Source organism: Tachysurus vachellii, chromosome 9 (assembly GCF_030014155.1).
Source record: "Tachysurus vachellii isolate PV-2020 chromosome 9, HZAU_Pvac_v1, whole genome shotgun sequence".
NCBI lineage: Eukaryota > Metazoa > Chordata > Actinopteri > Siluriformes > Bagridae > Tachysurus > Tachysurus vachellii.
Window position 1 is genome coordinate 27255479 of NC_083468.1, and position 11185 is coordinate 27266663.

An 11185-nucleotide genomic window follows, 5' to 3' on the forward strand; every position below is an offset into this window, starting at 1 on the left:
GCATCTGTAACTATAAATTTGGATACTACAATTTATAATGGGGGGGTGCCTTAGTGGTTAGCACGTTTGCCTCACACCTCCAGGGTTGGGGGTTCGATTCCCGCCTCCGCCTTGTGTGTGTGGAGTTTGCATGTTCTCCCCGTGCCTCGGGGGTTTCCTCCGGGTACTCCGGTTTCCTCCCCCGGTCCAAAGATATGCATGGTAGGTTGATTGGCATCTCTGGAAAATTGTCTGTAGTGTGTGATTGTGTGAGTGAATGAGAGTGTGTGTGTGTGCCCTGTGATGGGTTGGCACTCCGTCCAGGGTGTATCCTGCCTTGATGCCCGAGGACGCCTGAGATAGGCACAGGCTCCCCGTGACCCGAGGTAGTTCGGATAAGCGGTAGAAGATGAATGAATGAATGAATGAATTTATATTGTGATCACCAGAAAATATAGAAAAAGTTCTGCTAAAGGACAATACAGTAATAATATTAAGAAGAAGATGAAGGTAAAGGAATAAAAATAAACAAATAAAATAAATGTTATGGTTTTTTTTAATAATTATGTTTTATAGACACACCAGGGGCATACATAGAAAAAAAAATAAAAATATTGAATTCAGTTTTTTCAATTTTCATTCCATTTTATTTGTATTGCGATTTTAACAATGGACATTGTCTCAAAGCAGCTTTAAGAAATATACTATAAAAATGTTTATTATACAAATATTAATATTATACAAATACACGGATTGCCTAATAGCAGAATATTCTGTGAATAATGTCTTAAAATAAATTTCTCTGTTTGGAACCGACTCAAGATCTAAAGAGTCGGCTCCCTTGCTTCATTAGATAGAATCAGAGAATCGGCTCTTTTTTGAATCTGGTGGTTCATCTCAATGGGCGGAAAGTAACGTTCGTTAATGTCACTGTACGGAGCCGTGGCGTTGTGTTGACTTGTGTTGTAATTAAATAGAAATAAAAAAAAACACAATCATGTCAGAAGAAGTCGATGATACAAAGGCAGTGGAAACGACCGAGGAGCAAAAGGTAAGTTTTTTGTGTTGGAAAAGAAAAGCATTAAGGGGAATACATACGTGTAGCATTGATGCTATTAGCTAGCTAGCTAGTGTAGCTTGACCACCAGTGATACTCGACATTATATTTAATATTAAACATCCAAAATGGTCATGTTTTTCTTTTTAAAATGTTCAATGCGTGCACATTGATGTCCAAACCCTGAACAGGACATTTGTTTGAATGTTGCTTATTGCGAATTCTAGCTATTCGTGTTGTTATGCTAGCTAAATGTCAGCTAAACTTGTAGCCAGGCCCGATCCAAAATGGCGCCGGACTCCATGTAAAGTGCACTAGGTAGTGTGTAAAGCAGCGGCTTTCGCGCCCTACGTAGGGACCCTAATGTGCGACATCTAGCACATTTGGGACACAGCCGGTGTTTAGCGAACGGCTGTTTTAGCGAATAAATTGCTGATAATAGTCGATTTCGTGTGTTTTATCTTCGGTATTGTTGATATTGTTGATCTTAAACGTACTATAGACATCATATAGTTTTACACTAAAAGATAAAATAAAGCTAATTGATAAGTTGCCGCGTTAGCTGTCATGCTAAAGCTAGCTGGCTACGTTTTAGCTCTTTTGAAAAATCTAACTTGTTTTTGTACTGAAAGCAGCACGTATTGTTTTCTTTATACATCTGTCGTGGTGTTATATTAAAATAAGTGTTGTTTTGTGTAATTAATAATTATCTAACTAGCTGTCAGGTTGTGTATAAATCTGATTAGCCAGATTAGCTTTGCTAGCTAAGCTAGGCCGGTTAGCTCGTGTTATCCTGATAGCAATAAAATGTCATCGTTTTCCTGCGCACTTTGTCTCTATTATGAACCGTTCGTCGCACATTGAGTCGTTTAGCTTTTTTTATCTAATAACATAATGTTGTGTGTTGAACTCCCGCTCAGATTCCTGCTAATGATGAGGGATAAACATCAGTGAGTCGTGTTGTGATTGAACAGTAATCAGTGATCAGTTCTACAACAAGCCTTTAGTCAGAACTCGTGCTTTTTATCAGGTTATAGTAAACTCTGGGAGACTTCAGTAGGAAAGGGTGTGTAATACAGCAGCAGGAGAGTGTGTGTGTGTGTGTGTCTGATGAGGTGTGTTGTGTAACAGGAAATGGACAGTGAGGTGATTTGTCCAGAGAGAGCAGAAGAAGCCAAACTGAAGGCCAGATATCCGAACCTGCCAGCCAAAGCCGGAGGCTCAGACTTGCTCCGGAAACGACTGCAGAAAGGAGTGAGGATCTCTCTGTCTCTCTCTCTCTCCCTGTGTCTCTCTCCCTGTCTCTCTCTCCCTGTCTCTCTCTCTCTGTCTCTCTCTCTCTGTCTTTGTCTCTCTCTGTCTCTCTCTCTCTCTCTCTGTATCTCTCTGTATCTCTCTCTTTCTCTGTCTGTCTCTGTATCGCTCTGTCCTCTGTCTCTCTCTCTCTCTCTCTCTGTCTCTGTATCTCTTTCTGTCTCTGTATCTCTCTCTCTCATTCTCTGTCTCTCTCTCAGTCTCTCTCTCTCTGTCTGTCTTTCTTACACACACACTCAAACAGCACTTCTCTCTCACTCTCTCTTGCTGTTGTCTGTTTGTCTCTCACTCTCTGTAAGTTTATTTTTGTCTCTACTTGGTTTTGTGTGTATTTGCGCCTGTGTGTGTTTTTGAGTCATTCGTATACAGCTTCCTGTAAAAATGAAGGTATGAAATCAGATGTTCCACTGCAGGACGTGGTTGTTGGCATTTTGGTTTGGCTAAAATGTGTGTGTTTATATTTGAGTTTATTACACTTTCTCTCCGTGTGTGTGTGTTTTATATTTGAGTTTATTACACTTTCTCTCCGTGTGTGTGTGTTTTATATTTGAGTTTATTACACTTTCTCTCCGTGTGTGTGCGCGTTTATATTTGAGTTTATTACACTTTCTCTCCGTGTTTTTTATTAAAGCACACAGATGTTATGTTATTAAAATCTTTCTGCAGCTCACCAGCCGTACTTTAAAACCTCATGGTGTGCTTTCTAACGCCAGACCTATTTAAACATTCTTTATTATTATGATGCGCTGATTCAGGACTCTGGCTTACAGCTTGTTGTATAACAGCAGACTGGTACCACAAAAACACTTACAGCTTCTTAATGTTCCTGTGCACAAAAGAGCTCCATGAATACACAAGGCTGGAGTGAAGAACTCGAGTGTCCTGCACTCAGCCCTGACTCAACCCCACTGAACACCTTTGGGATGAACTGGAGTCTCCTTAACATCAGAGTCTGATCTGACTGATGCTCTTGTAGCTGAATGAACACTAATCCACACAGCAATAATCCAACACTGAGTGGAAAACCTATCCAGTTCGTACTTTAGACCGTTTTGTTCAGATTTGTGTTGTAATTAAATGTTAATTAAAACCCAGTTCTGTCAGAAGTTGTCCAAGACACAAAGACAGTGGAGACGACTGAAGAGCAAAAAGTCTGGGTTTTTTTGGGCGGAAGAGAAAAGCATTGTGGGAAATACGCCTAGCTCTGACTGTCTGTTACTTTGCGAGTGCACATTATTCCTCCTCAACCTTGGTGATGGTGTAATTGACAGGTGACGTGAGATGATCTGCCACCGTTATCTCACACCTCTCCTCTTTCTCTTTCTCTCCAGCAAAAGTACTTTGACTCGGGTGACTACAACATGGCAAAGGCGAAAACCAACAAGAATAAGCAGCTCCCCTCGGCGCAGACCGAGAAGGCGGAAATCACCGGCGATCACATTCCCACGCCTCAGGATCTGCCGCAGAGGAAAACCTCACTGGTGGCCAGCAAGCTCGCAGGCTGATCTCCACCATCTCCACCAAACCAACAGCTCGCTCTTCTCCCTCACGTTTTCCTCATTAACACACCATCCCTTGTTTTGTCTTTCATCTTTTACGCTCCCTTTTTACCTCCAATGTATAATATACACTGAAAATAGAGCCGTGCAGGTGCCAGCGTTGGATTATGGGTAGTGTGGGATATATAAATATATATATATTTAAAAAAAAAACAAAAAAAACACGCCTGTATGAAGATTTCTCTGTGCTGTAGGAGTAGTAGACGGAACGTGTACATATTTGCTTGTGAGAGACGAGACCACGGGTTTTTAGAAAGGTTTTATGTTCTAATCGCACCATTCCCGAAGATTACACATTAGCGCAGTAGCGTGCTCGAATGATTCACGATCGAATACGACCTCTAATAACGATAACAGTAATGTACTTGAGCTGTTTCCCTGTTAACATTTGAGCTTTACACGCCCGACCGGACCGCACCGCCGACGCCGGTCACGTTAATCACACGCGGCTGCCGTCGGCTCGTCGCCTCCGACCCGAAAGAAAAGCCTTAATCATGTTACGGTTGTAAAGCAGCAATCGTGAACCTGAAGGCTGACGGTCAACCTGCTGCAGACCGGCGCTCCACAGGCTTCAGACCCAGGGGTTTCTCACGGGTTTATGAAGCAAAACACTACAACTCCATCCGGGCATGTGTGTGTCCACCGCAGTCACTTATGTGCCATTCGATTTGTAAATAAAATAGTTTTGCAAACCTGTGCCTTTTTTCCATCTTTCATGTGTTTATTATTGTGTGTAAAGATGCGTGTATTAATAATCACATTATACCACAACACCATCGACTTCTGGCTTCTGGTCGGTCTGAAGGTGTTGATTAGTTTTCAACAAAGGCTCAAATCACAGGTTTATGTTTATAGACTCGAATGTTACAGTAACAGCTTGTTAACAGGGATTTGACTACAGCAGACGATCTACTTGTCGATCTTTAAGATGTTTCTGGAAGGAGTCTCCAGTGTCGGTGCTTCGTAACAGTCAGATAAGAAGCTGTAACTTTATTCTCAGGACGTTTATCAGGTTCTCTTTCTTTGTTTTTTGTCTTGTTAACCTCATGGATAAAATAAAAGAATACGCTAACGAAGGGACGGCGGTTTAACGCTGGCTGCTATTACGGGTTTGAGAATCAGAAACTTTTTCACGTTAAACATTAAATGTAATTATACACAAATAAAACGTATGATTTGTTGTTCTTTAATGAAAGGAAATGACATGCTGCTGTAATGTAAGAGGAATAAAAAATAAAAGAAGCCTTAGGACACGGAGATGTGATCAACTCATCATGCTGTCAATCATTTGCTCTAACAGCATGTGTTTATTTAGTGGCTTGTGTACAGAGATGCTGAACACATGAGTCAGTCGACGTTAGTGATAGTATACGATTAATAAATGTGATGTAAATGTTGCTCACTGTATATAAACGTTAGTTGTTTTTTTATACAGTAAAGCAAGCTACACAATGCTAGCTTCAGAAGCCAGTGCAAACAACCGCGCATGCTCGGACGCGCGGGGTCTTGCTGTTCACCATGGAAACGGCTAACTTAGCAATGCTAATGCTGAAGTGTGAGACATAAAGATAACATCATAACAGTAAACGGTTAAATATTCATTTCAGCTCACTAAATGGTTTCAGAAAACGTGTTAGAAAAATAATCTGGTGAACCGTAATGAACTGGAGGATTGTGTTGTTCCAGTAAAGAGCAAAAAGAGTAAAAACGTGTTAGCGATCTGAACACGTGAGGAATCTTCTGTAAACAACAACAACAAACATGTTTAACTTATTGTTATAAACTATACACATTTACTCCTGATTAAATATCGATTTACATGATTTTGTGTATATTTGTGTTTGTATTTAACATGGACATGAACTCCTGGGTTACGATTTTACATTACTAACTTTATTCTGCTCTGCTTACTTTTGTACCTCAACAAGAGGATTTTCTCAGAATTATTATTAATGTTATTATTTATAACCAAGTGACAGTGTGAATAAGGGCAGAGGACACAAAACATTGAGAACAACAACTAAAGTTCAACATCAGAGAACATTCTCAGACTCACATCCCCTAACAAACACTCACTACTAACACTGAGCACCTCATAACCTCCACATCTGTCTGTCTCTCTGTGTGTCTCTCTGTCTGACTGTCTCTCTGTGTGTCTCTCTGTATGTCTGTCTGACTGTCTGTCTCTCTGTATGTCTCTCTGTCTGACTGTCTGTCTCTCTGTATGTCTGTCTGACTGTCTGTCTCTCTGTGTGTCTCTCTGTATGTCTGTCTGACTGTCTGTCTCTCTGTCTGACTGTCTCTCTGTATGTCTCTCTGTATGTCTGTCTGACTGTCTGTCTCTCTGACTGTCTCTCTGTCTGACTGTCTGTCTCTCTGTATGTCTGTCTGACTGTCTGTCTGTCTGTCTGACTGTGACTGTCGCTCTGTCTGTCTGTCTGACTGACTGTCGCTCTGTCTGTCTGTCTGTCTGACTGACTGACTGTCGCTCTGTCTGTCTGTCTGACTGACTGACTGTCTGTCTCTCTGTCTGTCTCTCTGTATGTCTGTCTGTCTCTCTGTCTGTCTGACTGTCTGTCCCCTTGTATGTCTGTCGCTCTGTCTGTCTGACTGACTGACTGACTGTTTCTCTGTCTCTCTGTCTGTCTGTCTGACTGACTGTCTGTCTCTCTGTCTGCCTGTTTATGGAAAATCAGTGCACACTAAAGCATTTATGAGCGTTGATATTAATAATAATACAAAATTAACAAGGTATTATTATTTGTATACGAATATTTACATTTGTATACAAATAATAATAATAATAATAATAATAGTATTTATCACAATACATACAAGTATAATACGCCAACTTATTAAAAATAAATTTATTAAAAGCAGTGTGTGTGTGTTTGTGTGTATATCTGTGTGTGTATCTGTGTGTGTATGTATTTGTGTGTGTGTATGTGTGTGTGTATATCTGTGTGTGTGTGTCTGTGTGTGTGTGTGTGTGTGTGTATCTGTGTGTGTATGTATTTGTGTGTGCGTGTGTGTATGTATATATCTGTGTGTATATGTATTTGTGTGTGTGTGTATGTATTTGTGTGTGTGTGTGTGTGTATATATCTGTGTGTGTGTGTGTGTGTATGTATATATCTGTGTGTATATGTATTTGTGTGTGTGTGTATGTATTTGTGTGTGTGTGTATATCTGTGTGTGTGTGTGTGTGTATGTATATATCTGTGTGTATATGTATTTGTGTGTGTGTGTGTGTGTATATATATCTGTGTGTGTGTGTGTGTGTGTATGTATATATCTGTGTGTATATGTATTTGTGTGTGTGTGTGTGTGTATATATCTGTGTGTGTGTGTGTGTATGTATATATCTGTGTGTATATGTATTTGTGTGTGTGTGTGTGTGTGTATATATCTGTGTGTGTGTGTGTGTGTGTGTATGTATATATCTGTGTGTATATGTATTTGTGTGTGTGTGTATATCTGTGTGTGTATATGTATTTGTGTGTGTGTGACCAGCAGGTGGCGGCGATGTGCCGTGTCCTTGTTACCACGCGGTTGCGCTAAATCATTTTCTCATGTACCCAGCATGCACAGAGAGAGAGAGAGAGAGAGAGAGAGAGAGAGAGAGAGATACACACAGATACACAGAGGGAAAGAGAGAGAGAGAGACTCTGATTCTTGCCTGAACACAAACGCGCGTTAAAGTCAAACTCACACCCCGGCGTTTGGTCTGAGAGGAAGAGGAGCAGAAAAGAAAGAGGAGGAAGAAGAGGCGCTAATGTTCACCTGAGATTTATACAGAGAGAGAGAGAGAGAGAGAGAGAGAGAGAGAGAGACATGGCTGCATCTGAACTCTATACAAAGGTAATTCATTCTGCGGCTTTTTTATTTATTTATTTATTAATTATGGCTTTATTATTGGAGATGTTTCTGATGCTGTGGAGCTGTAAATAAGATGTAAATGTGATGACTGTGTTGTGATTGCGGTTTTTCAGAAGGTCAGAGTGTCTTGTGTGATTGTATTTAAAGCTGATATTTGTGACGTGTCATTTAAAGGACAAAAATAACAGCACAAGAAAATACACGCAAATAACGTGAGCAGGGCTTTTAAAGGGTTTTTGTCTCTCATCGTGTGGATGAAGGATGTATAGGTGTGTGTGTGTGTGTGTGTGTGTGTGTGTGTGTTTATAAAGGCCTATGCTGAAGATAAGATGACGTGTGTGTGTGTGTTTGTGATGCTGATGCTGAGATGTACATCATCATCATCATCATCATCATCCCTCCTCCGTGTCCTCTGTGTGTGTGAAGATCAACTCATTGTTATCGTTTTTCTGTTCCTTTAATTGCACTGATAGCAATATGATGATGATGATGATGATGATGATGATGCAGGGAGTGATGGAGAGAGAGAAAGGAGGAGGCCTTTACCCCTCCCCCATGTTCACATCTGCTGTGTTGTGAATGCACTCAAGCTTTAGATCCCCCTTTGAGAGAGAGAGAGTGTGTGTGTGTGTGTGTGTGTGTGTGTGTGTGTGTGAGAGATAGAGAGTGTGTGTGTGTGTGTGTTTGTTTGTGTGTGTGTGAGAGAGAGAGATTGAGAGCTAATACATTAGCATTTAATTAGTGGAAATGCTGTTAGCTGTAGTCTGTGTTGCGTCTTTGTTTCTGTGTTTCTGTATTTTGATGGAAAGATTCGGCCGTATTGTTATTTTGTGCCTCCAGCACAGTGTGTGTCAGTTTTTTTCCCCCGAGTCGGTCATGTGACTCAGTTTTAATATGGCGTCCACCACCAGGCAGAGGACGAATCCCTTCTCTCTGTAGGCGTTCACACGTAAACCTAGCTAACGTTGACTGTTATCACCTCAGTGCTGTTGTGTTCTGATCCGTTTATTTTAATACCTTATGGTTTCTACGGTAACAACGAATTCACAGAGACTTGTACGCATCACCGCGTTAAAAACGTGTACAGTCTGTAATGTTGTGATGTGAGAGTTGTGTCTATGTAACGCGTATGTAAGGAGTCTCCAGTGTCAGCGCCGTGATCGAAGATCTTCAGAACAGAAGTGTGTCGTTTTTATTAAATAAATAAATGATGTATTTAAATAACGTGACGTACTGTACCTCCGCTTCATCACGCCATCCCTTCACTCATCCTCTGTCTTTATCAACACCCTTTATATCCGTATGATGATCCATATGAACTCTACATCATCTGTGTGTAGTTGTAGTGACACACTGTGTTCAAAGGGGCGTGTCCTAAACCAATACACTATATAGGCCACGTAAACACCGTTGTCGGTCCACCGTGGGTGTGTCCCAAACCGCACGGCTTCATCGCTATGTAGGTCACGGTGCATTAGGGGAGTTCTGCGGCCTTACAGATGGACAGCTGTGGTGCATTGTGGGAGTTCACTGCATGTTCTTTACATGTTCTAAATCTTATACGAAGGCTACGTTTGTAAAAACAGCTCCAGACAACGAGAGTAAAAGTGCACGATGGTGTGAAAATAAAATAACAGACACATTTGTGTAAAGGCTGTGATTCTGGACGGAGGATGAAGGTTACGTTTCTCTGGACGTCGTTTGCTCTCAGGTCATGCTCTCCTGCTCCGTGTGTATAGGGTTTATGAAGAACACTCGCTGCTTTGTGTGTGTGTGTGTGTGTGTGTGTGTGTGTGTGTGTGTGCAGCCAAATAATCCTTCATTGATGCAGTGAAGCAGGACTCAGTTACTTAACCAACATCGTCATGAAGTTCCTCAGGGTTCCGGTGCTCCGTGTGTATAGGGTTTATGAAGAGCACTCGCTGCTGTGTGTGTGTGTGTGTGTGTGTGTGTGTGTGTGTGTGTGCAGCCAAATAATCCTCCATTGATGCAGTGAAGCAGGCCTCAGTTACTTAACCAACATCATCACGAAGTTCCTCAGGGTGAGAGGATCAGATCCTCCACGATCCTCTGACATCATCATTACATCATCGCCGTCGCTGTAGCGCAAACAGCGGGTTTATCGGGTTCTTTAGGTTACCGTGACGACAAACCCAAGGTTCACACCAGGAGCAACTTTAGTTCTGAAGGCCAGCTGCTGATTTCCGTCGACTGTCAGTGATGTGAAGTGGGCGGGGCCAACGATGCGACGGCATTGAGCGATGTTTATGCAAATGAGCAACGAAGCAAACCAATAAGTGTGAGTAGTGTGTAACGGAGTGTTTTTTAGTTCATCTCCCAGTCATGATGTGTGTTTATTAAAGAGTAACACTTTATACGTACCTGTTTATTGTCGTGTTTACTGCCGGTTCCTGTTCTCACGTATGTTAAAGCCGATATAAACAATCTTTCCTTCACCACCGTCTCTCACCTTAATAAGACCAAACACACAGGAGAAACCGTGAGGTACTGCGTTAGCCCTGACCGATACGAAGCCCCGACACCGGAGACGCCCTGACGCTGTTACTATAGCAACCACGACGTATACAGTCAGAGCTGCTGTTCTACAAAACTCTTCACCACCCGATGACCAATCAGAGAGCAGCGCAGTGACCTACATGAGTCCGTTCTCATCTCAGACACAAATAACTGAGGTTTTGTACTTTTAAGAGCTTCATTAAACAAACAGCTCTTCTATTTCCTCTCTCATGTGATGCTGAAGGAATCTTGTTGCTCTTGGGAAAGCAACAGAGGAGCAGAGATCATCATCAGAGTCTGAAGGTTTTATCACAAACTGAGAAATAAGTTGGTCTGTGGTTCATGTGGGATTAAAGGATCCGGTCAGGTAGAAACACCCACATCACTAACCATGAGCCAGGACCTGGATTTTATGTTCTTTAAAGTAAGTGTTGGATTTTAAACCTCGCTAAATGTCGTGTTTGTTTGTTCCTGAAGGGTTTTTGTCACTTTCTAACATGAAATGAAAAACACGGTGATTTATTTAGAAGAATTTGATCGTTTTTACACTCGTAAACACCACAAAGCTACACGTCGTCAATGCTAGCTGTGATGTAAACTACCTATAGGCCTAAAGTATATCTTTTTAAGGCTGTTGTCATTAACGTAACGAAACACGACGTGAAGGCAGGAGCGAACGTTAAGCCGCCGAACATCACACTGTCTGATCCAGTCGCTTTTTTTTTTGTTTGCTTAATAAAATTGCTGAACAAAAAAACTATAACTTTTTCACCACAGGCACAAAAATCAGCTTTTAATGAGGTTTTCTGATCGAGTTTACAGATTCTTCAGTGCGCTAAAGTTTTAGTTACCGTAATTTCCTGACTATTGAGCGCACCTG

At 41.5% G+C, this 11185-nt stretch overlaps 2 protein-coding genes across 6 annotated transcripts in view; both read left to right on the forward strand.

Moving 5' to 3' along the window:
* The first annotated feature begins 861 nt into the window (after nt 1-861).
* Nucleotides 862-4601, forward strand: arpp19a (cAMP-regulated phosphoprotein 19a). The gene is made up of 3 exons (XM_060878410.1): nt 862-1030; nt 2168-2290; nt 3682-4601. Exons 1-3 carry the CDS (start codon nt 977-979, stop codon nt 3853-3855), a joined length of 351 nt encoding a protein of 116 aa, XP_060734393.1. The 5' UTR covers nt 862-976; the 3' UTR covers nt 3856-4601.
* Nucleotides 4602-7567: 2966 nt separating this feature from the next.
* The window catches only part of myo5aa (myosin VAa), a 59167-nt gene continuing 55549 nt past the window's right edge, over nt 7568-11185 (forward strand). For all 5 annotated transcript variants that reach the window (XM_060878411.1, XM_060878412.1, XM_060878414.1 and 2 more), the window contains exon 1: nt 7568-7770. In XM_060878411.1, coding sequence (XP_060734394.1) covers nt 7744-7770 — 27 coding nt within the window. In that variant the 5' untranslated portion in view covers nt 7568-7743. The remainder of the gene's footprint in view (nt 7771-11185) is intronic.